The sequence below is a fragment of the Ailuropoda melanoleuca genome, chromosome 3 (genome assembly GCF_002007445.2).
Source record: "Ailuropoda melanoleuca isolate Jingjing chromosome 3, ASM200744v2, whole genome shotgun sequence".
NCBI classification, from domain to species: Eukaryota; Metazoa; Chordata; class Mammalia; order Carnivora; family Ursidae; genus Ailuropoda; species Ailuropoda melanoleuca.
In genome coordinates this window covers 34,064,261-34,090,758 of record NC_048220.1, presented here as the reverse complement: position 1 = coordinate 34,090,758, position 26,498 = coordinate 34,064,261, and the positions used below count along the sequence as shown (strand labels likewise).

General features: G+C 41.8%; 1 protein-coding gene across 6 annotated transcripts in view; it reads left to right on the top strand.

Annotated features, from left to right (window-relative positions):
- Window positions 1-26,498, top strand: part of PPP2R2B (protein phosphatase 2 regulatory subunit Bbeta) — a 453,368-nt gene that overhangs the window by 191,072 nt on the left and 235,798 nt on the right. Inside the window, exon 2 of one of the 6 annotated variants that reach the window (XM_034656224.1) lies at window positions 15,056-15,140. The exons of the other annotated variants lie outside the window; for them this stretch is intronic. Coding sequence (XP_034512115.1) covers window positions 15,104-15,140 — 37 coding nt within the window. The 5' untranslated portion in view covers window positions 15,056-15,103. The remainder of the gene's footprint in view (window positions 1-15,055; window positions 15,141-26,498) is intronic. 6 annotated transcript variants of the gene reach the window in all.

Genomic DNA, 26,498 nt, shown 5'->3' with positions numbered 1-26,498 from the left:
CGCAAGGGAATAAAAGTGAAAAAGTGAAAGTCCCTGCTTCCTCTACCCCACCCCCGTTTCACACAGGCTCAAGAGGGAAACTAAGATGAATAAAACTAGGAAGGTAAATGAAAATGGCTTTTGATATGAAGGTGTTGGGAAGGTACTAGAAAAATAAAAGGAGGTGGTGTCATATGATGGAGAGCTGCCTTGTAGTTCCTTAAGTTGCTTTGATATTTGTATGCAAATGCCAGATCAGAATAGTACTTCCAATGCATATGGATGAATGTTTGAGTTCTCTGCCGTTCTCGGAAAAATCTGAAATGGGGGTTGGAAAGAAGCTGCCTTATACTATTGTAAATGACCTTTCTGGGGATGGGAAATGTTCTGCTACCAAACATAATAACCGGAGTGCATTGAAAATCACTCGCAAGTATTCATTATTAGCATGCAGGTCCCCAGGGGCAATCTCCAGCCCTTTATGAGGGCTGGTCAGAAACGTGCCAATGAACCTGGGGTGAATAATATTAGGCCAGTCCTGTCAAAATATTGGTAATGCTCCATGAAAAGAGCACAGCTATAGACTGACATTCCTAGACTCTGGCATTTGCATTTATGAAGAAACTAAGGGTCCAATTTCAGCACTTAGCTGAGGGAAGCGATCTGAGTTTTCTCAAGTACTGTCTATTCCAGGCATTTTCCTAGGTGTTGCGCATATGTTTACTCATTTAATCTTTTTCAACAACCGTGAGAGAATGATTGCATTAGTCTCATTTTTCAGACTAAGAAATTTCAAGCTCTGGAAAAGCAAAGAAACTTATGTAAGGTCACATACTTATAAGTGGTAGAACCAGCTTGGAAGCCATGACTGCCTGGACTTGAGGCACGTGCTTTTCGCCCACCCTGCTGCCTCTGGTCAGGATTTTGGTGGGGGAGGGGGATGCAGGTTATATTCTCTCTTTCGCATATATCCCGATGGTGCACATTCAGTGCTGCTGGACTGACTTGTTCCATCTTTCTAGAAGGGCAACGCACATGTCTGAGCCTCCGCCATTGTCCCACAGGAAGAAAGTTGAACTTCTCCGCCCAGTGCCAGAGTCTTTAGTTGAACTTCTCCTCTAGATGTATTCTACTCTATAAGGAAAGAAGGAAAATATTTATGGAATTGAGCAAATTGTGAGAATTAGCTGGGTTTTTATATGCTTGTCCATGTCCCTCACCCTTAGCATAGGATGTTAACAGTGCAGTTCCCAGGCTGAGCTGGGGTGGCTCCCCTGGACCTTCTGGGCACCCATTCTCCAGAACTGGTAGCAGCTCCTATAGTTGGACTCAGGCAACAAAAGGAATGGAGAGAGGCAGGTGTGTGATGGCACATGTCCTTTGCATATAAATGCGGAGCTGTGTGAGGCCTTGTTTTTTTTGCCCAGAGAGGCTCGCCTGCCCGGCCCATGCTGTTCACTTCATCCCCCATTAAGGAGATTGCTTTCACCAAACTTGTCATCTTTACCACCAATTTGCCTTCTTTTGCCTCCCCAATAGAAGTCTAGAATCAGGCTGCAAATCAGAACAGACCAGATCTGACATAACCATCTCACTGGAAGCATATTGTTTTTACAAGACCACTAGGAGCTTTGTTTTAAATAACCCAGGAACCCTTGAATTCTTATGCTCCAAGTTTACTGTGGAAAGAGTGGGAAGTGATGATGGTAGGATCTGCATGTGTGAAATCCACAGAAAACTAATTAGTATTAATTTTGGAGAAGGGGTCATGGTAACAGAAAGTGACAGGTGTATAGAGGGGGTTTGTCAGACTCTCACTTCTTTCCTTTAGAAGAAAGAGACCTGATTGTTTACAACAAATGTAGAGAAATGAAGGGGACTCTGTGGGTAAGGAGCAAAAAAAAAAAAAAAAAAATGCGGGGGATCTAAGGGNGGGACCCTGAAGGGCAGGATATTAACCCCAAGAATGTGAGGTCTGCTAGAAGGAGTGTGCCAGAGAGGGCCTCACCTGTGCTGAGCTTGATGCTGGGGGACTGCGAGCCTCCTCTTCCACGTGCATTATCAACTCCACTGCCGTGAACCCACTGGGAAATGAACCTGACGTAGTCACGGAATGGCAGACAACCTACTCCACTTAATGTAGGGGCTCATCTCTGTGACGCTCGGCAGATACTCAAGGGTGCAGAGGGGAGACAAGCTGCAAACGGCTCCCGTGGAAAATACTGCAGCAAGGTGCTGAGCCCTCCCAGGTGGTCTGGAAGACAAAACTCAGATCCTTAGGTACAAAATATCACCAGAAGCTATTGTACCAATGAGGAGAGCTATATAAGAAACTTGAGGGGAGTAACATTGCTCATGGAACTTCGCAGAAGTCAGGTCGAGGCCGGGCACACCCAAGTTAGGAGGTCGATTGGTTCACAATAGTTGTATTCCTGTCATTGACATTCTCCTCTGTCTATGTCTTTATATTGATCAGGCAAATAATACGTAAGTGTCTTCTTACTTGAAAGGATTCAAGCATTACAGAAGTCAACAAAGCAGGGGCACCTGGCTGGCTCAGTCAGTAGAGCATGCTACTCTTAATCTCAGGGTTGTAAGTTTGAGCCCCATGTTGGGTGTAGAGATTATTAAAAAAAAAAAAATCTTAAAAAAAAAAGAAGTAGACAAAGCAAAGCATGAATCGCCCTCTATCCCCACACCCAGCCCACTTGCACCATCATTAGTTGACTCTGCTTCCTCATGGGCACCTTTAGATGTATTTTCGTACATTTAAATATACACGTACACCTATATATTGTGGGAGGGATTGTTTGCATAAGTGAATGCATACTGCTTGTTCTGTTCGCACTTTGTTTTTTTCTCCCACTCAGTGATCTCGAAAGATCTTTCCATATCAGGACACCTACAGCTTCCTTGTTCTGGGTAAGGGTTGCATAGTGCCCTGTGGTATGACTGAATCATAGTTTATTCAGTAGTTCCTTTGTGGATGGATGGAAAGTTATTTTTGGATTTTTATATTACGTACGATCATTTGGTGACTATCTATCCATCTATCGTTTGTGTTCAAAGGTTCTCCTTCCTGATTTTACCATCTTTAAAGCCAAGATACTGATTCCTATTTCTCTGCGAAGAGGCAAGAAGGACTTTTTGGTCCTTCATTTATCTCTAATAAGCCTTGGTTAAGTCATGTAACTGCATGAGCTTACGTTTCCTAAGGTAGAATATGGGAACACATGGCATATCCACTTCTGTGTGCATAGCACTGAATATTCTATAACCTTTTTGGATTTGAGTGTTAATAAAGGATAAGGTTGGTTGGTGGCATTGTGGAAGGCTTGCTGTGTGCCAGGAACAAACTTGGAGTTTTAAAGTATTTTTCTTATTTAGTCCTCGGAACTTGAGAGGTTGATACTTGAAGTGAAAAGCTGAAGCAGAATGAGGTGATTACTTGTCCAAGGTTACCCACTAGTAAGTGGCAGAACGGAAGTCCCTTCCGGGTCTGTTGGTGTAGTATATGGACACACCTGTTTAAAACAGAAGTCATGATGTTGACGCAGGGAAAAGATGATTCATTTTTAAAAGAAACACGATTTTGAATCAATGCCAATACAAAAGGTTCGATTCTTATCAAGATTTTGGAAATGAGCAGAGGGGAACATTAGAAGGGGATGGAGCATTGTATGCAGTGATGTCAAACACACATCAGAAGACCTGGCTGTTCTTCCCAGTCCCACCATCCTAATTAGTGACTTTGACTCTGTGGACTTCAGTTTCCTAATCTCCTAAAACGAGGCTGGAGATGGGAGAGGGGTGGCATGCTCTCTCTAGATTTTTCTGGTGCTGAGTTTCTGTGATGCACTGTGTCTGTATTTGATGCTCAGCGTCATTTAGACCTCTTCAGTCTGTTGTGACACTGTGCTCATAGGTGAGCGCGGGGGACCCAGGCGTTGGCTCCAAATGGCCCCACAACTCCAGGCTTGGCTGTAAGAATGGATGGGTCAGATCATCCTTCTGGCAGGAAGTCTCTGGTGCAGACGAGAGGTGGAGCCAGAAAGGGAAGCCTCTCTTTGCCAAAAGCTGCCACAGATGGAGGAGCCAGTCTGTCTGGGCGGCCCGTGACTTTGAGAGGAGCCATTTGGCAAAGTTGTTGGCAGGAGCTGCCTTGCGGCGTGAATGCTGGAGACTGTCCTGGGCTGGAGGGAATCAGGGCTGCAGCAGAGGTGGCTGGTGGAACAAATAACCATCTGGTGAGCACGGTGCTGCTCATCTTGCCGTGCTGACGGCAAAGAGCAAGTGCCAGTCGGCGAGGCTGGGCTCTCGGTGACACGATCTGACAGGCACAATAAAATGGCTCCCCTGCTGTTGCACGCTCCTTGGAGGGGCTTGTAAATCCCAGGCGAACCTGTGCTTTCAGAAATCAGGACGGCTACAGTTTCTTCCACTGTTCTAGAAGAAAATCCATCACGTCGGACATTTACTTACCGTGTTTGTGGCCGGCTACTGTGCTGGTTGTCCTGGTGAGGGAGGTGAACGAAGTAAACGTTCCTGTTGGATTTGAGCAGATGAGCCTCTGTCCTGCTCAAAATACGCTCACCCCTCCCAGCCAGGCTTTGTGAGTCTGTGCCGCGTTGGCCTCTCTGTTACGTCAGGGGGCTGAGGCGGTGGAATCCGACCCCGCGGGGCTCTGGAATCACCTCCGGCAGGGCTAGCGGCCCTGGGCAGGTCACTCTGTCTCTGATGATTTCTTCTATTTAGAAAATATGGCAGGGGTTGAAGCAACATGCTAGCATGGTATTATTCATGTGTGAGAAATGCGTTCAAATGAATGCCTCTCTTACTCCATGCTTTTGGGACCAATGGTTGAGGGTCAACTGGAAAAATTAAGGCAGAAAAAAAAAAGCTTAAACACTATTTTATTTTATTTTATTTTAAGATTTTATTTATTTATTCCACAGAGATAGAGACAGCCAGCGAGGGAGGGAACACAAACAGGGGGAGTGGGAGAGGAAGAAGCAGGCCCACAGCAGAAGAGCCTGACGTGGGGCTCGATCCCACAACGCTGGGATCATGCCCTGAGCCGAAGGCAGACGCCCAACCACTGTGCCACCCAGGCGCCCCTTAAACACTATTTTAAATCACATTGCCCAATTTTGATGAAGGGTCTCTTGAAGAATCAAGGCTTCGTCTTTGAATATGAGTCTGCTGACGGGGGCTTATATTTTTCTTGTATAAACCATGCCCAAAGTGACAAAAACCATGTCTGAGTTTGGTTTCCTGAAGGTTGAATGACAGTATAGACACCTGAGAAGCAAACCTACCACTGATCCTTCTAGATTTTTTACCACTGTCCCCGATCTTTTATCTCTCTCACATTTACTCTGGCAACTCTTTGTCATCTTTTGAAAGACTTAGTTTTCACATAAAATACTCCTTTTCTAACTTTCCACACCCTTCTTTTCATCACCTTCTGAAATAATTGATTAACTAACAAGTATAACTGGCATCAAGAGATAAAGGACCGAAGTGCCTTGTAGTAAACCTGCGTCTTGGCCAGAAGCAGCAGGAGTGTACCTGGGTGCCAGAGGTGAGCCTGTTAAGTCAGCTATGAGTAGAGAGCATGCTGTAGGCCCGTTTTACAGAGGCAGTGGAAGGCATCATTTCATCCAATGAGTCTGCTCCTTAGAAGTCAGTTAAGAGCTTCTCCGGGGCCCCTGGGTGGCTCAGTCCGTTGGGCGTCGCACTCTTGGTTTTGGCTCAGGTCATGATCTCAGGGTCATGAGATTGCGCCCCCACGTCGGGCTCTACACTCAGTGCAGAGTCTGCTTGAGAATCTCTCCCTCTGCCCCTGCCCACCCCCCCCAAGTATGTGCTAAGTACTTGCAGTGTACCAGGCATTGAGTACTATTCTCCATACTCTGTATATTCTATACGATATACTACATATTATGCATGTTTGTCTATATTGTGCACTATATTGACGTGATATGATACAGATATGTGCACATGTGTGTGTCTGTGTCATTTAATCCTCACAGCAAACCTCTGAAGTATGTACAGTTAAAGCTTAATTAGGTGATGGGGCGCCTGGGTGGCACAGCGGTTAAGCGTCTGCCTTCGGCTCAGGGCGTGATCCTGGCGCTATGGGATCGAGCCCCACATCAGGCTCCTCTGCTGTGAGCCTGCTTCTTCCTCTCCCACTCCCCCCCCCCCAGCTTGTGTTCCCTCTCTCGCTGGCTGTCTCTATCTCTGTCGAATAAATAAATAAAATCTTTAAAAAAAAAAAAAGCTTAATTAGATGAGACTTTGAGGTCTTACCATTGTTCAGTAGCCATCTCTTAGCACAGTGGCTGGCAAATAGCACCCATTACATGTTTATTAAGGAGATGAGGGAATAGGTTCCTATTTCACTGATAATGAAACTGAGGTTGAGAATTTGTAGGATCTGCTCAGTGTCAGTCAGCAAACTCAGGACTTAAAATGCAGGTATGTCTGACATAAAAAATGTGTGTTCTTAAGAACAAGTTTAGGTATATTAAAATCATGTGTTTTTGTTTTGTTTTGGTTTGGGGCTTGTTGTTGTTGTTTTTGTTTTACAAAGCTCTCAGACATAAGCTTTAGGTTAGAATAACTATCTAATATGATAATAATTTCCTATCTCCACTTTGCACAAGTATAGATATTCTAGACAGGCGGTCTACATCCCAGCTACCGAACTCTGCCATTGCTGTATGTGGACATGGCTGTATTCTAGCAAAACTCTATTTACAAATTCAAGTGCTGGCCCTTGGGTGGTAGTTTGCTGACTCTCCCATTCTAAAAAAATGTTTGGAACCCAATAGAAGTTCAAAAAATGTTGGCCTTCCAAGTGAGTAGTTGCAGTTAAGTGCTTGAGAGAAGCTTTCCCGAAGAGGAATGGCTTATGGTCAAAGTTGGGTCTTAGTGGGATTCTGATAGGTGACGAGGAGTGGCAAAGGCTGTCTTCATGGATAGGGGGGTCTTTTGTGACATTTGGAGGCAAAAGTGTGCAAGGAGAATGGCATGCTGTTTAAGCAAATGAGCTAAAGGCTAGACACATCACAGGCCATTAGAATCCCTGTACATAAGCACATCTCCCTTAGTGTGTCCCCCAAATGTTCACTCCATAGTCACTTAAAAGTATTTATTATATACTAACACCATGCTTAAAAAAAAAAAAAGGCAAACAATAAAAAACAAAGACTCTGGCCTCATAGAACTTGCATTCTATTGGGAAGACACACATGAAGTAAGCATAAACATAAGAATATGAATATAAATCTTATTAAATACTATGTAGAAAAAGAAAAGAGCCTATGAGAACAGAATATATGTTCACTGATGAAAACTTGGACTATAAAGGAAAGTGTAAAAAAGAAAATTGAATTTACCTCCAGTGCCAGACATAATCATTACAAATATTTTCAATGTATTTTCTTCCAGGCTCTGTGTGTGTGTGTGTGTGTGTGTGTGTAAGAGAAAAGAGAATGGAGTGGATAATACTGGAATTATATGTCAAATGGTATCATATCTATTGTTGTTTTGCTATTGTTGTTTTGTTTGTTTAGGTTCTAAATAAAATTGTGAGCGTTCTCCTGTGACATGGTATGGTTCAACCACAATTTTGTCATTCATCTAGTGCTGGAAGTTAGATTATTTCCAATATTTTGCTATAATAATTGTGTGATAATTGCATGAATCTGAATCCTCTCTAGTTATTTTTTTTTAGAACAGGTTTCTAAAATCAAGATTCCTGGGTTAAATGGTATAAATAATTAAGTTTCTAGATACAAACAATTACGTTTCTAGATAATACTATGTTTTCTAGAAAAAGCTGTACCAAGGAAGACCTTTGCAGTTGCTGTGGCCCTTTCCCACCATTGCCGGGTCTATATTTTTTCTCTACCTCACATTGTCACAGATTTTCGGAGGGAATTTATGCTGATGAAGATTAGAAATAAATTCGTCAAGATATAACCACTGAACCTTAATATGCTCCTTTGCCCTTGTCCTTCCCCAAAGCCCGCATACTTCTACCCAATCTGAGAGGGGAGGCAAGCTCAATCCTCAGCCTCTGCCATTAAATACATGGGTGAGTCGTTCGTTCTCTGGGATTTAGTTGCCCACCTATATTAAATAAAATGACTTTCATGGTTCCAGGGTATCAGTTGTAGATAAGTATATGGAACCTGGTGACCCAGAAATGTTAATTTTCCTCAAACTGATATGTAGGTGACTTCAAAGAATGATTGACCCACGACGACAACCAGTATGGTTGTTTAATGAGCTGGCCCTCTCCTGGGGTTCATATTTGACATTTCTGAAAGCTGTGTTCCTCTTTTTTTTTTCCTTCTATTAATACTATGTGTGGTTGAATGCAATTTGAACCCAGGTAAATCTGAGGAAACTAAACTTCACCTATCATTGACTTAAGACTTGTAGACATCTCTAGCTCTCCTTCAAAAATTGGGTGCATGATTTGATGGAATTGAAAAATATAAATCTTATAAACATCCATTGGGATTGTATTTTTAGTGAGTGATTTTAGTCCCTTTTCAAAATGTATGGGTTGTCTGCATTTCAGAAGTCACTGGGGATTATAGGTGGGCGTTGATTTGAAGTCTCAATCCATTTTGCTTGACTATTTGGGACATTTTTCTCTCTGTGAAGTGAGAATATGGAATACCTTGAGACATTTTTTTAACTTAAAATTTTTATGAAGTTTAAAAAAATTGATACGTAGGTTGTGACCTAAGAGTTAGGCAGATAAAATGTAAAGGATACCTGGCTGGCTGATGGGCTGGGTGGATGGATGGTCATTTGAATGGATAAAGATTCATGGTGGTCAGTAGGAGACACAGTTGTTTCCTCAGAGGATTAAAAGTAGGAAAACATCTTCTAGAAACATCAAGTTTCAATAATAGTTTGGGATCGTCATATTAAAATTGACCTCTCATCTCCATTCTCTTCTGTCTGGGAAGCCAGGGCAGGTGGGATGGGGTGAGAAAGTGAATATTGATTAGGGCGGCACAGATCCATGGGAACATGCTTCCAGGAAGTCATCACTGGTACTAGTTTTAATAAAGAAATATGACAGAGGGGAGAAGAGCTGCTCTGGAACCCTGAGCTAACAGAAAAGACTGGGACAGTTCAGTGCTTCCAACTGACATCTCTTGCCATGACCAACACCTAATCCCATCCCAGTTCTGTAGGATTAGCCTGGCTGAAACTAACCTTCTATGCTTTGAAAGCCAGAGCCCTCTGGTCACTTGACAGGATGTAGGGAGAATGTTTTTCGTGCAGTTCCATTTGTGAGTGAGGTGTATTTCCCTGTAGGTTCTCTGACCCCTTATAGGTCAGAGATCAGAGGCTTGCTAAGTTCTCCCCAGGATCGGAAGAACTCTGTGCACAGGGGTGGGGGGAAAAAAAAAAAGCAAAAGCAGTCTGATTATCATATTGTGCTCCTGTTGCCAATATGCTTACTCAGTCCCCGAGCTTCCTCAGCACAATTTGAGATGGAAATTTTCCGATCAGAATTTTTCCTATAAGTCTCAGAAACTTGGATTTAAGCCTGTTATGTGGGCCAGGTTTTCTCTTTCTCCCGTTACTTGACAAGTAGGTTGCCTTTGAGTCACTCATTTGGATGGCCTTGATCTAGACATTGGCACGTGCTGAAAAGACAAAAAATATTTTCCTACATGTATTTAGCCCTTTAAGAAGATTGGGCTGTTGACCATTTTGTCCTGTGCTTGTAAACCTTATTGCTTCTTGCCTGTCCCTTCATCTCTCCGAGCCTCTCCTAACTGACGTCCAGGTCAACCATGCGGGCTTGTGCTGGGTCCTCAGTATGCCAGGCCATCCCTGCCCCCTGCTTCTGTACGTACCATTTCTCCTTTCCTGGTACCTACATGTTCTGCCTTGAATCTGCATATTCCCCGTGAAATTTTTTCTCAGTTTCTCAAGTTTTTTAATCATAACAACAGTGCTATGATATATAGGTATTATCCCCATTTTATGAATGTGGACACCAAAGTCCAAGTTCGGATAGCCTGCCAGAAAGAGGGGCTCCTGAGCATTGTCTCTCCAGCTAGAAAGAAACTCCTGGAAGACAATCATCTCACCTTTACCTTCTTGGTTTATCCTACAGAGGACAGTGTGGTGCTTAGCACAGGGGCACTTTTTAAGTGGTTTTGAACTTGGTTTGAGTTGGAGCGTAGATCGGTAATATCTCTATAATAGGACAGCAGCCAAGTGCATATTCTTTACTTGGGAATTTAAACTTACAACTCCATCCAGACATGTTCAAGCTAGGATCTCCTACCCCCACTGGAGTTAAAAGATGTGCTATATGATTTTTGCAATCACTTGGAAATTGTACCAGCTAATTAAGAGCATAGCCTATTATTCTGTCACTCATTTGTTTTTTTCTGTGTCTGTTTTTTTTTATTTTACTCTCTAACCCTTCAGCGAGAATCAGTGGAGCAACTGAAACCTGACTTATGCTATATGATAATACAAGTATGATGTATATGATGATACAAGTATGAAAAAATATATGAAAGATTTTTAACATTGGGTATGTGGGGAGGAGAGAAATAAGTATAAAAAAGACTATTAAAAAAATTAAAGGTAGCCACATCCATGATAGAAGGAGTGTATATATGATTCCTTTCCTATAAACTTCTGGGTGTGCCCATAAAGAATTCCAAGGAAAGAATGGCTAGTAGAATATTAATGATGCCTATGTCAGGCTGATGAAATTTTAATTCTTACTATTTTTATTTTCTAATGTCTGACAGTTTTCAAAAGTATAAACATTGTTTACATAATAGCCATCATTACAGTGACAAACAGTTCATGGAATGTCTACTACGTGCAAAGAACAAGTCTGTGGATATCAGCGTAGTAAATATCTACGTGAGTTCTTCCTTTTCCTTTGAAGTCACATTAATCATTCTTCAGATGAAAATCGGTGAGAACCCTGGAAGAGTAGTGATACATAAAGACTCTTAACTGTCACATTCTGTAACAAGAATTCCATTCGAGTTCTCTTACCTGTAGGTCTGTGTAAAGGGGCTTTGGCAATGAGCTCGGCCCTTAGGCTCAGAGCCACTCTGGTCCTGTGTCTGGGCTGAAACAGTAAAGGTAAGGTGGTATCTCTGACGTCAGCCAGTCACTTCATAAGGGGGCTAGGAAAGGGTCTGGGTGAGTCAGTGATGGAAAAGCCATCTAAGAAAAAATGTCCCAGAGCCTGAGGTCAGAGCCAGCCCCTCTGCACACGAAGGATTTCATGCTCTGTGTTTATTGACACAGAAGGTGGTTTTAATTACTCTGAAGGAATTTCTGGCATGTTTTACCAAAGCTGGTCTTTAAATGTTTAATCAGTGGATTTCTGCCAACCAGACCTACTGGAGAGGTCTGCATATGGGGGCAGTTGGTCAAGTGTAGTGTATTGCAATGTGGCTGCTAGTGACGGAACATAGGTATGTTTTATCAGAGAAACATAGGCCTGAAAATACCAACTTCCACCCATGAAATGATCTTGGCTTTGGAGAATATGGCACGTTTTATGTCTGAGAAGCTTCGGTTTCCTTCCCAGCCATAGATCATCTTCTAAGCAATCTCTACTACCTCTGGTTTTGGTGTCCTGAAAGTAAATTTGGTAAGGTGATCAAGAACCAGAGTTTGAGTGATAAATCAAACAATCAGCTTCATGGTCCCACACTAGTGACTTGAAAGAAGGAAATGCCTTTCCAGGTACAGGTCCAAGGAAAATGTATACTCGTAATCTTTAGTTTTACCCATATGTGTTGACCTATAAAATATTTTAAGAAAAGAGCTATAATAGGAAAAGTAGTATGATGGTGTCACATCACAAAGCCATTTTAATCTTTCAGATAACTTCAGGGAAACCATAGTGCAAGATAAATGTAAAAGCACCAAAGAAATTTTTTCCTTGATTTTTTGTTTCTTTGCTCTTGAGTGTCTAGTTTGAATCCTCCCACTAAGAGTGTAAAAATAGTCAATAGTGCTACATACTATCTTTGATTCATCTCTCCACACTTAACTCCAGATGGAATTTCTTTTTTGTTCTCCTTGCATAAAAATGTCCTTCACACTATCCCCTTTCACTGCTGTCCCAACTAATCTACATAGAGGCCACATTCTACTTTCTCATGTAGACGTGCAAGGAAGAGTAAGTTGGCACCCTGAAATCCTAATAGGAACCCAGAGGCGTCTTTGGCACGATCTACTGAGCCTCCCTTTGAGCTCCTGAGAGTGTCTGTGTCCTGTTTCGTGACATAGTAGTTTGGTGATAATCCATTTGGCTTGCATGGAAAGGTTTCTCAGGCTATTTCATACTGATGTTCACTGATCTGAGGATTTGCCAAGCTTACAGGGAAGTAAGGCCAATGGACACGAATCCCTCTTAACCATCATAACAACGGAGCAAACAGTTCCACAGATATCTTTGGGACAGCTGATAACTATCAAGTTTAAATGGTCCCTCTTTCTCTTGTCTTTTAAATTAGTCTGTGGGTAAACCAACTTGGTTCGACCAGGTTGATAGGTTATGGTCAAATTTTAGGCAAAAGAAAGAGTCACATATAATAGTAATGCCCTCTGAAACTTGTGAAAGGGCTTTATATTTCTACAAAGTATTTTCACAGCTCTCACCTGCTCTGCACCAAAAAACTTGAAGAATGAATTTCTTATTACCTCAATGTGAAAACTGAAATCTAGTAGAGTTAATCGGTTTGCCCATGATCACATAGCTGGTTTGTGGTGGAGACAAGACACAGGTGCAGAGATCTGATCCCTAAAACAGAGCTCTTCCCATGAGGTTACAAAATGAAATCAACTCTCATTGAGCTCCCAAACGGGATGAAATTTTGCAATCTTGGGGAAAAGCGTTCATTTTTGCGACTCTCTCTGAGAGATGTTGGCCACCTACATCCTTAACACAAGGTTCTTTGGGTGAAGAAACTTGGCATGTCATAGCCCTTTGTTGGGCATTGGGTGTAGGGTATGTCTCATTTGTAAGGTCATTCATTGTTACTATTCCAAACGGAAGGGTCTTGAGGCCTCACTCCTGGCCACTGTCTTTGATGCCAGCCTCAGAGAGCTAAAGTTTGATGCGTATGAAGATTTGGAGAAGGCAGTAGACTTAGTTCTGTTTCATGACTGCACATGGCACCCAAATATCGAAATCACAAATATCTGCCATTTAAAGCAAGCAAGAAAAGAGATAAGAAAGAATGGATGATTCATCACTAACACCATTATTTTCCCTGGAACATAACATAAAGGTAGTGAAGCTACATTTACTGATTCTTACATACTATTTACTTCTTTCGCTTCATTTCCATTTAAATATGTGAGTAGTGAATTCTTTACGAAGAAGATGGGCTTATTACTTAAATCATCTAACCATTATTGCTCATATGTAAAATCAGGGTAGTACTAGTAGCTACCTTCTATGGTGGTTGTAGGCATTAAGCGAAATAGTTGTACAGTGGTTAGTTCAGTACCTGGCATAAATTAAACATCAGTAAGTGGTCGTTTGATTCTCTTTGGTATTTCTAGAAGCCCTAACTGGTCATAAGTATTATTTGCACTGGACCATACGTTTTTTCTGCCCTCCAAAACCCTAGAATTCAGGGTTATGCTAAAAAATAAACTTAGCAGGTTGAGAACACGGACTCTGGAGACCCCCTAGGTTTGTATTCTGGCTCCACCACTAGCTAGCTCTGTGACCTTGGGCGAGATCTTTAACCTTGCTAAACGCAGGTGCCTCCTCTATAAATATACGGGTAACAAAGCTGAATTTCCTAAGGTTGCTTGAGTATTAAATACGACAGTGTATGTGATGTACTCAGCATCAAGTATGTTTACTAGTATTTTCATTAATACTAGTTCATTTATTTATATCCTAAAACAAAATCGTTACTGTCAAAAGATGGTTGTTTTCTTTACAAACAGAGGAGAAATAAGAGCCTAACCTTAACGTTTGATCTAGTATCAGTTCTGGATGGTGGTAATTGATGTCTTTTAAATAATAAATATCTCCTATAATAATATGTGGAATCTTGTGAGATTCTAAGCCAACTGCTGCCCTTTTCTGAATATGAAACAAAACATTAGGCAATGAAAATCCATTATCTACTCTATGTACAGTCAGTAGGATCATTTTTAAAGGTAATAGCTTTGAGATATTAAAAAATTAATGATAATAAATAAATTATAAACCTTTCTGTATTAATGGTATGTTGAAGCTTCTTATTAAGGCTTAATTTTGTTGTTGTTGTTGTTGTTGTTTTAAATCTTACAGCTTTATTTTTAGTACTTCTTGTATTGCCTCATTCACAGATTCTCCCAGAGTATAATCCTAATACCTCTGGACAGTGAGAGAAAGGGAGCCTCTTCTAATCAGTGAAATGACCATTCCTCTTTCTGAATACTTGCCATTGCTTCAAAGTTCTGTGTACCAGAGCCGTCTGCATTTGACCCATTGCTGCTAGCCCTCCGCCGTGAAGCCTTACCATCAAAAGCTTAGTATCCTTGCGTTCGTGATCCCTCTTTCACTGCATGGAGGTCACTCCCCTAACAGCCCCCAGCCTTGTCAAAACTCCTCACGTGTTTTCTGGCCGTTGTTTTCAACCTTAATGTTTATTAGAACCACCTGCAGTGTTTGTTAACTATAAATTGCTAGGCTCCTTCCAGCGATTCTAATTAAATGGGACTGGGAAAGAGCCCGGAGTTTGCTTTCTAGTGGAGCGCTGGGTGGAGTCTCTGCGGCTGGTTGGAAGCGACCCTTGGAAGACCCCTGCTCTCAAAACCCGAAGGCAGCACCCTAACAGAGGAGGAGGTGGAAGACGCAGAGAGGTTTTGTAGAGTTGGCTGTAGTATCGTGTCGGCCTGGATTGTAGCCGACCACAAGCAACCGCACACAAAGAGGCTGGGGGGGGGACTTGGGGCGTGTTAATGCAGCTGTATGTTACCAAAAATTGAAGCATCACTACCTCCTGGAGTCTGGATCTGAACCCCATGTTTGTCACAGGAGCCAAGGGAGAACCCAAGACAGAGAATAGTGGCACAATAATGAAGCATGAATTATCCAGATGAAAGCACCTATGGAAATAAAGGTATTAGTATCATTATTTATACCTACTATTCTTAATAAAATAGCAGTGTGGAAGTGTTGAATAGTTCCACTTGCTTAAAAGTTGCTCTGGGGGACTCAAATCAATTCAGTCACGTTTTAAAAACAAATTGTAGGTAAGAAGCACTGTTTGTTTTCAGAACGTGTTTTGATGAAACGTGTTGGCACACAGTAGTAACAAGTAATGACCGGTTATAAAGGTAGCCAGGAAAGAGGTGAGGCTCTGGGAGAGGAGGCCTGACTGTATAGATGCAGGCGATGTATGCAGACTAGGCTAGAGAATCAGACGGATGGATTAGCTGCAGGGTTAGAGAAAAAGCATTGGGCCAGGAGGCGAAGAAAGAGACAAGGGCTTCTTACTCTGCACACTGAAGAATGAAGGGCCTTACTACATGGTAATTTTGAATTAGGAAGGAAATCTGGAAATTACTATGTAGGAAAAACAGTAATTTCTAAGCTGTATTCAATGTTTGGAGGCCCTATTAGGATGACACGGAGCCGTCCCACCTGTTTGGGATGAAGTGGCGTGAAGGCTTCAGCTAGCTTGGTTTCACTCCTTTCTTCAAACTACGGTGAGGCTGTTGAGCTTTACAGCCTCCTCACATGGCTGTGTTTTGGGGCCCTGGGCAATAAAATCTGGTACAAAGGAACTCTAATTTTTGAGAAAAAGAATCATCGGAGAATTCTCCGCTGAGGTGGAGTTTATAACAGAGATAGATAGAAACCATGAGTCAGGTCGAGGAGTAAGACCTGCAGAAGAGTTTCTTTGAGGAAGAGGTATGGGGAAAGAAGTTTCCAGATAAAGACTTACTCTAGGAAAATGAAATGAAAAATGTGGTTGAAGACTTGAAGGGAGACGAAAACAAAGGGCAGATGTGTGTATTTATATATATGGGTATGTGTTTCTGTATATTCTCCATCAGCTAATGGGTGTGGGTGCGTCAGGCTTCAGTGTCCCAAGGGAATTATCCAGCCTTAGCTTTATCCATTTATATGGACTCCACACAGGCTCTATTTACTAATATGCTTTTTTACGTAAGAAAAGAGAGTAGGCTTTGTTTTCAAAAAATGTCTTGGGGTGTTTGTGTTGGTAGGTGGAGTTTAGCTCTTTCCTTGCTATAGAAATTACATCTGTTGTAATTACAGTGTACCTTTCTTTCATTCCTACCAGCCAGGTAGCCTTTCTAGGGTGTTTTCATGTGGCTTGATTGAGGGTCTGTGTTTCATTTGGTTTGGCCTCCGTTGCTGCTTCAGCGAGATAAGACTAGATAGACTTGGAATGGGTTTCACCGGGGGCTGCCAACCGTCACACCCTCCTTGCCTCCTTCAAGAGGGAGGGGACCGGAGGGATTGGAATACTTTGTTATTTGGTCATGTTTTTCTGACTTGTGTCACGTCAGACTCGAAATTTCCAAAAGCGCAAAAGCAGCAAGTGGGAAAGCGACCGTTCAGAGTCAGAATTTTAAGAGCATGTTGTGAGGAAGAATGCGTTTCGCTGCACCTCAAGTACAACTGTTTCTGAAAAATCCTTTCCAACTACAAAGACGGTGCCCTTTTCAAAATGCTGAGGGATTGGTAACTATGTAAGCACTGTGCATAGCTCTGCGATGGAGCGTGAGGTATAAAATGAATGCGCGTGTGTTAACATAATGTAAGCCTCACTTCAAGGTATTATTTTCTCAAGTGAAGCTACTTGCTTTGGAAATGGAATCCATTAAAATTCGGTTAAGATTGCCTTGAGTTTTCATCATGAGGCTAAGATTATTTAATAGCATCGTAAGGCAAAAAGCCATGTATGACTCTCTCTCACTTCCCAAACAGTGCTCCAGTGAGAAATCCTACCGTTCCATGTAGCGGCAGGGTGGCGTGAAAGGAGTCTGCCATCAGCCTTCCATTGACTATTTATTCCACACTTAATGCCTGGTAATGTGCTCTGCACTGGAATGCAGAGGGCGTGGTACACACAGTGGGTCTCTTAAGGCTCTCCTGGACCAGTAGGGAACACAGGACCACAAGTCATGACACTGCAGGATGAGAAATTCTGTGATCTGGATGTCAGGGGGCTGTGAGATGATGTGAGAGGGCTCAGAGGAGGGCTCATGAAGAAGACCTGGTTCAGCTGAGACCGGAAGATGAGGAGAGGGAGGAAGAATGAAAAGTGTTCCAGGTAAGGAGAAGGGTGTGGTCAGAAGATAATGGCTTCATCCTCCCTGAGTCGTAGAGTAGTTCAGGGACTTTAGGAAGAAGTCTGTCTGGAAGATTGAGTTTCTCTTCCTGTGGGGGGTGGTGGGGTGCTAATGGTGGTAGCTGAGATGGTGGCCATGGTGGGTGCCGGTGGTGGTGGTGGTAGAGGACAACAGAGACTATAGCAGTTAATCCTTACTGAGCACTTACTATGTACCGTGCTGAAGTACACGAAGCATTTTCCTCGCGTTCATTACCTATTAGAGTTTTACAATCACCTCATGAATGTAGGTACCATCATTATCTGTGTTTTACAAATGAGAAAAGTGAAGCTGAGAAAAGTTAAGTAAGCTGAAGGTCACCTTGCTAGTAAGTGGAAAAGCCAGGATTTAAAAACAGAAGTTGACTCGAGAGCTTGCATTTTCCACCATTACTGTGTTATTAATAATCTCACTTTTTCAGGGGCTGATATAAATAAAGATGAGCAGGATAATTCATTTGAAAGAGCTTTTTAAACTGCGTGGAACTCTAGCCTGTCATTGCACATGTTGGGCTGAGGCAGGAGTCATGTGCTCAGTAGCTAGCCTAGATTAAAGAGTAAAAATGGCTTCGGCGATATATAGGCTGTCGTCCCTGGCCTTGTTAGCACCTCCTCTAATTCTTTGGCGTCAGCACGTTAGTAGTCAAACATGGCGTTCCCCAGGGGACACTTTTTGAAGCAACAGAACATTAGATGAGATGGACCAGGGATTTGCTCCCAAGTGGCAGTTGCTATGTTAGAAGGTCCTCAAATATTCCTGAGATCGTTAATCTCTGTTAATCACTCCCTGCCCGCTCTGTGACTGCTCAGCACAAAATGAAGTGGAGGCTTGGCAGTGATCCAGTTCTTTTTAAGTGTCTTGGCTTCTCGTATGGGTAATCCAAAGCCTCAACTGGACTTTTTAAAATTCCGGACTACCTAGCTGATGTGTGTACTATATACATACATATATACATACATACACACATTCCCTATCAGCTGCCGTGTCAGCAATTGAGGACTGCCTATACTGGTATCACACAGGCAGGTTCGTGTTGCTCACCAATACCGCATTAGCAGCCATTGGGAATAACTGAACACATTCATAGAGGTGGTTGCATACTCTCTGGGCCCAAAGAGCGTGTCTCCACTACAGAGGGAATGGCTAGTTCAACAATGAACCAAAATAATGAATTCTTCTGCATCACAGTTCAATCGCAGAGGCTAATTGTTAGTTTGTTGTTCATCCCGCTTGAGGCCTGATAACGGGGTTTCCCTTTGGAAGCTTGATTGAGCTGGTGTGCAAGGCAAGACCGTAATTCAGACCAGTGAAATGCAAACGGTTCCATGTATTAATGGTCACTAATGACCTGTAATCAAGCTATGATTTGTTAGGTTAAAAACAAAGATGCAATTAGTTTATTTGTTCAAGAGTGTAAACAGAGGAATTTGTCAATCTCATTGTTCTTCTCCTTTGAAGACGATAGGCTAGAGCATTAGTCTTGAGCTCTGGCTCCTCGGAGCTGCCATTCATCTGTTCCTGAGATTCTCCCAGCTTCCTGACCAACCATTCATGAGTCTATGGCCTTTGCCCAAAGGGGACAAAAAGGATATGGTTCTGGGTGTCCTTTCTCTGTGGATTTTTTCCTCTTGATGAGCTAACGACTTCAATATTAGTTTTCCTCTTTCCTCTCCACTGTGGTCTCATGCTTCAACCACCTCATTGATTGTGAAGCGATGAAAGTATCATCGTTTATCCAGCAGCATTTAACCCAGAATTGTCAAAGCCCAGTTATGCTGCAACTACTGTCCTAGGTCTTAAGGTTTATAATGGTTATGAAGAGAGTCTTTGTGATTCAGTCTTTGTGATTCAGTCTTTGTCCATAGGTGCCTTTAGGGTTTCTGTGTGACTAACTACTTCTTAAATTACTTACCACTAAAACCAAGTGAAAAATCTCTTGCCATGAAACACACGCTCTGTTGAGATACACATCTTAGCGAATCAGGCACTCTGACCCTTTGGGGAACATCAAAACTGGAAATAGAGATTTTGAGGGATTATAGTGACTCCTTAAAAGATATACCTTGTGTTTTCCCTAGTCCTTTATTTAAATAGGGGGAGTAAATACATTTAAATTCTTAAGGGAGACCGTGAATTTAATAAAACATAAGCCTCTAGGGGTGCCTGGGTGACTCGTCCTTAAGCATCTGCCTTTGGCTCAGGGCATGATCTCGGCGTTCTAGGATCCAGCCCCACATCAGGCTCCTCCTCTGGAGGCCTGCTTCTTCCTCTCCCACTCCCCCTGCTTGTGTTCCCTCTCTCCATCAAAATAATAAATAAATAAATAAAATCAAATAAATAAAATCTTTTAAAAATAAATAAAACTCTAATCCTTTTTCAGGTGAAAATTCTGTGATCTACTTGATATCACAGAACAATAATGATACAGGTTACCCCAATGAGGCATTCGGATTGCTTAAGACCATGTTGAAACAGTGGAAATGGTCTCACTCACATAGAGCATGACTTCTTTCCTTATCAGCCTGAGTCACACACTAACCTGAAGCGACTATCAGTCTGTGCTGTCTCTGTCCTCCACTTAGAATAAGCACCTTGGGTCTCTTGCTCAGCATGTATCACAGGGTCTGACACAGTGACTGGCATGTAATAAACATGCTCGGTAAATATTTGTTGAGTGAAATTCAGGCACAAGGATTAGAGATGGAAAACCAATCGTAGCATTTGGGATGTTGAGAAATAAAGCCAAATGACTTGATAAAAATGATCTTAAGTATTAGGATTAGTAAATAATCAGCACCATAAGCTGACCTTTTCTGGTTTTTTTCACATCCCCTTTTGTCCACTTCCATATAGTGCATATAATGCATTAATAAACTTCAAATCCCTTGCATTAATAACCCATATGACAAAAGGGACCTTCTGTTCTTGTGGAAACTACTCAAGCCTAGCAGTGATGTTTCCTGTACTCATCACAAGGGTGACCTATTCTTCAGAATCTAAAGAGGAGCCTTCGTGTTCAGGAAAGCCTTGACAATTGTGTGGGTAGATGGGGTGGTCATTTCTCATTTGTTTATTCAGGAACTGCTTCTTTGACACAGGCATGGGGTTAGGTGCCAGGGATATGGACTAACAAGCCCTCTGGGGAAATATATTAATCCAGAATAACAAAGATGAATGTACGAATATAACTGTGACAGGCACTGTAAAGGAAGAGTTTGTGGTACTGTGAGAGTGTGTAAAAGACTATTGGACCCAGAGACGGAAAGCTTCCGTGGTGAAGGGATCAGAGGACTAAATCCTAAAGCCATAGTAGGAGTTCCTGTGTTGAAGAGGAGCAAGAGGCATGATTCGGGGCAAGAGAATGGAATGACCAATGGCCCTATAGTAGTAGCACAGAATGTGTGTGTCCAGGCAAGTGAAAGATGCCCAATGTGGCTTGAGTTCCCCCAGGATTGGCATTAGACAGAAGCCACATCTTGCCCAGCCTCGATGGTAGAAGAGGACTCTATTTTTTTTTCTATGCTAGAAATAAAGGGAAGTGTTAAAATGTATAAATGTGGGGAAGATGGGGAACAGCATTCACATTTGTTTTTCAGAAAGATCATTCTGGCTGCAGTGTAAAGAACAGATTGGAAATGCTCCAGAATAGATTTAAGGAGACAAGTGATTTGTTCATATGAAACTGACACAGAATCTACATAATATATGCCCACGTGAGGCAGTTCCAGTGTAAAGCACGTACCCTTCCGAGAGATTGAAGATGAGCTCCACCGTGGTATAATATAGACCTCTTCGAATTTCCTCTGTGTCATGCACACACACTTACCCAGACATAAATTAGCATCATTAATGCAGAGTGTCACATTAGAGCCCAGCTCCCCTTCCAGCTGAAGCACCACGTTAGCACCTTTCCCTTTGTACTTTACCCTTCGCCTTCAGAGGCTGTTCTCAGGTCTTATTTTCCTTCCTAGAAGTGTGAGGTTGGTTTTTCTGCTGTGCTATTAGGGTGATCCTCCACTTAGAGTCTAATCTGCCATGGCTTTGCGCCTGTTTGTCAGGAACTTCAAGAATATATTAAGACATTATACAGGGTGGAAGCTCGGTTTTGATAATGATTATGCCTATTATCTATTTTAATAAATGTAAATTGCTGTGGAGACACAAACCATTTTATGCCACTTGAATCCTTTTCAAGGAAGCCTGAATCCCCTTTGTGTAGCTTATATGTATTGCTGTCATTCTCCCTTCACAGAGTTGAATAAACACACTTAAATCAGACCTTTGTTAGTGAACTCTCTTACACTGTTGCCCTAATAAACTGTTGCGATGTTAGTCTTTGAAATCTGTATTTGGCAACATTTGCAGATTTATCTGTATTCCCTTCCAGAATTGAAATTATTGGGACTGCGAGTCCACATGTGCATTATATGTGCCAAGGACTGTCCTTCAGATATAGCAACGGATTAAGGCACTGCTATTGCCTTTAAGAAGCTCAGTCATTTCTGGCTGTTGGAGCAAGGATAGGAGCTTAGATGATGCATGTGGTGATAAATTAGAGTTGGACATGTCAGGGAGAACTCAGGTTTAAGTTTATATAGATATACACAATTACATGTAGAGATATTTATAAGTATGGGTATATACATGGGCTTATGTACATACACATATTTCTTTGTCATTTGAGAAAGCCTAAAAAATGACACCCCAGTAGCAACAGGTACACCCAGCACTCACCTCTTTATTTCTAAAACCATTATTCAATGAAAGGAACAGGGAATCCTTTCAGAAATGTCTGATTCTAGGACTGGGGAAGGAACTCTACAAGATGAGGCTGGAGCCTTCTATAGTGCCTAAACATAAGGAAGTTCTTGAAAACAAAATACAGTGATGGGAATATGTCAAAGGTGACATTGATGAGAGTACATCTAAGAGACACAGGAGCCAACTGAAAGAGTTCCTGATGACTCAAGTGGAATCATTTAAGCCAAAAAAAAAAAAAATGTAGTAGTAGTATTGAATTATAACCAAATTATAAATTATAAACCAAAGTACAAAATAAATATTCATGAATCCATACTGATATCAATAAATATTTGAATAAATTAATAAAGGACAGAGAAAAATCTCCTAATCAGAACTCCAAATAAATTATATAGATGACCCAGCCTCAAGGAGCATAGCAAGTGGGTGTAGCTCTCCGCTCCTCACAAAGTGTGGGCTGCACATAGAGACTTCTATCAAAAGAGTACAGATTAAAAGAGAGGGTTCAGGAAAAGTAAACTGACAGAAGAGAAACCTGACAAACACTACTTCAGCTAGGTGATGAAGGTCCACATGAATAGTTGTAAGTCCTGTTGATGGTAGGGAGTCATGATGTGATGTAATGAACATGGCACCTTACCTCTGTGACCTTCATTTATGAGAGAAACACCAGACAAATTACAGTGGGGAGACCTTCTACAATATACCCAACCATGCTCTTCAACGCTGTCAGGTCACCAGAGGCAAGGAAAGTGTGAGAAACTGCCACAAACAAGAAGGGCCTAAGGAGACCTGATAACCAAGGATAATGAGGCATCCTAGATGGGATTCTAAAACAGAAAAAGAACATTAGGTAAAAACTGAAGAGATATGAATTAAACTATGAATTTTAGTTACTAACACTTGTGGTCCAATAATTATAACAACTGTACCACTCTAACATAAGGTGTTTACGATAGGGGAGACTCTGCAGGACATATTTGGGAATTCCCTGGGCTACCTGTTCACTTTTTCTATACCTGAAACTGTTTTTTAAAAATTAAAGAATAAGAATCTTACAGTCCAGTAAGCTAGTAGGCAATTGTAAGCTATATTGGGAGGGTGTATGGGGTCCTTGAGAGAAACATAATGTAGTTCTAACTGGGCTTTCAAATCCTGACTTGACCACTTTGGGCAGGTTGCTTAACCTTTCTGATCTTCTGTCATATCTTCTCTAAAATGGTGATAACACCTGCCATGAGTCAGAATAAGCTGTGAGGTCAAACTACAAGAGCTCAAGCCTCCAGTGACAAGTAGACTGATTGACTAAACCTGTCTGGGCACTAGTTCCTCATCAGTAAACAGGATAATAATAGTACCTGACTCTGTGTGTTGTCCTGGGGTCCGGGGTCATGTCTGTGGGGAGCTTAGAACAAGTCCTCGCACCCCGTGCTAGGTACATGTAAGCTGCTGCTGTCTCCTCACAGCTTCGTGGTGAAGAATCCATGGGACAATCAGGGAGCATGCTTAGCTCATGCCTGGCATATCAGGAGCTCTCTGTTGGTGGTGGCGGTGATGGAGGTGGCAGCAAGGGAAAGGTTTGTGGAGGCCAGGAGGTGCCCTTCCCATGAATCCTACACAGTGGTCTTCTCTGACCCTAAACTGAGAACAGAATAAGAGCTGACCAGACAAAAGGAGAGCGGGCGATGGGTGTGGGCTCTAGCAGAAGGAACAAAGGTTCCCAAGCCAGAGGAAGCATGGCACCTTTCCAGAACTTCAGAGACTTCAGAATGGCTGGAATGTGAAGTCTAAGGAGGAGGAAGAGGAGAAGTAAGCAGGGCCAGCATTTTGTCTGGAATTGAAGGCTGAAGTAAGGATTTGGACTTTATCCTGGGGTCAATATAAGACTTGTACCCTAGAACAATCACTCCAGCTGTTTGGAAAAAAAAAATGCATTGGAGGTGGAAGACCAGTTAAGAAGTGAATTCAGTTGTACAGCTGAGAGATCCTTGTAGCCTAGGTTATGGTGGTGACTCTGGAAGTAGGGTTAAAGGATTTGAAGGCTAACAATAGGGCAAATACTGATCATAGAATTTTATGAGGATCTCTTCCTACCTAGGAGTCAGATATATTATAGCATGTAATACCTGAACAATTTCCTAATATCTGCATAAGTTAAAAAAAAAACTTGAGGGTGATAACTATGAATTTTAGGCAGTGACTTTGAGATTTCTACGTATATATACCACTATATACCATTATAGAGAGTTTAAAATTTTTTAAAAGCCATAAACATGTAACAATCACATTTACTCTAGAATGCTCTAGACCAAGATCATCCAATAGAAATATAAAACAGGGGCACCTGAGTGGCTCAGTCAGTTAAGAGTCCGACTCTTGATTTCGGCTCAGGTCATGATCTCAGGGTTGTGTGATCAGTCCCCCACCCCCAACCCCACCATCAGGCTTTGTGCTCTGAGCGGAGACTGCTTGGAATTCTCTCCCTGCCCTTCCTCCCACCTCTCTCTCTCTCTCTTTAAAAAAAATTTTTTTTAATTAAAAAAAAAATAAATACAATACAAACCACAAAGAGTCCAGATGTCCATCGACAGATGAATGAATAAAGATGTGGTATATGTATATAATGGAATATTACACAGCCATCAAAATATGAAATCTTGCCATTTGCGACGACATGAATGGAACTAGAGAGTATTATGCTAAGCAAAATAAGTCAGTCAGAGAAAGACAATTATCACGTGATTTCACTCATGGAATTTAAGAAACAAAATAAAGGAGCATAGAAGAAGGGAGGGGAAAAATAAAACGAGATGAAATCAGAGAGGGAGACAAACCATAAGGGATTCTTAACCATAAGAACCAAACTGAGGGTTGTTGGAGGGGAATGGAGTGGGGGGGATGGGGTAACTGGGTGATGGGCATTAAGGAAGGCATGTGATATAATGAGCACTGGGTGTTATATGCAACTGATGAATCACTGAACTCTACCTCTGAAACTAATAATATACTATATGCTAATTGAATGTAAATAAAATTTGAAAAGAAATAGTGAAAAATAAATTTTTCAGTAGCTACATTAAAAAATAGGTGAAATTAATTTTAATATATTCTAGTTTATTGAAAAATTCAACATGAGATAAAAATTATAAATAAAAATTTTGAATTAGATATTTTATATTGTTTTTGTTACATTGTGTAAGAATGTACATTAACATTGTGTAAACTTGGTGTGTATTTTATACTTAGGACACACCCAATTCAGACTAGCCTCATTTCAAATTTGCAATAGCCACACGTGGCTAGTGGCTACCGTATTGGACATATCTGGTCTAGGGCTTCTAAGATCTTACTCAGAAATTGTTTTTGGCTTTATGTTTGCTGAAGAAATAATTTTTAAACAAGTTAGTCAACATTTCTGCTTTAATACATGCACATGTCAACAGACTTTAGTGTACATATTCAAATTGCCTGTTACTTTCAACAGGTTTTTACTGAGTGCCCAGTATGTGGTAGTGGGACACCTACTCTATCAGCATGGACTATGATTTACCCACTGATATTTTAATTGTGAGCTGAGCCCCCCACCCCTACGGTGCCTATCCTTCATGGAGCTTACAGGTTTGTGGAAGAGGCATGCAAAATAAAACCCAGTAAATGCAGTAATTATAAATTATCTGTGATGAAAACACATGAGAGACTGAGAGACTGGATAACCATGGTGGGATGGCTTTACAGAATCTCAGTTGAGTTGACATAAAGTGGGAGATAAAGGTGAAAATGAGTCAGCCACACACAAAATTGGAGCATATGCAGATCAAGTAGAGGAAATGGCATAAGCAAGAGCCCTGAGGCTTGTGTCGTGTTGAAAGGATCAAAAGAAAATGAGTGTGGCTAAAGGTTGGTGGAGGGAGAGAATGGTGGGAAGCTAGTCTGTAGAGGCAGGGTCTCTGGGGACTTTGTGAGCTATAGAAAGCAGTTGAAATATTAATGTAAGTACCCTAAAATCTTTTGTTTTAAGGATTTCTTTCTTTAGAGAGAGCTAGAGCAGGGGGAGGGGCAGAGGGAGAGAATCTCAAGCAGACTCCATGCTGAGCATGGAGCCCAACACAGGGCTCAAACTCATGACCCTGAGATCACAATCTGAGCCAAAACCAAGAGTAGGAGGCTTAACCAACAGTGCCCCCCAGGCACTCCTAAGACTTTTTGATTATGAAAATTGCCTTTGCTTCAGATCATTCTGTAGACTAAAGGTAAAAATTCAGTGAAGTGAAAGATGGAATAAAGTTTGTTCTATACATACCACAATGTTATTAATGAAAGGTGGAATAAAGCATGTGAAAGATCTGTGGAGCCTG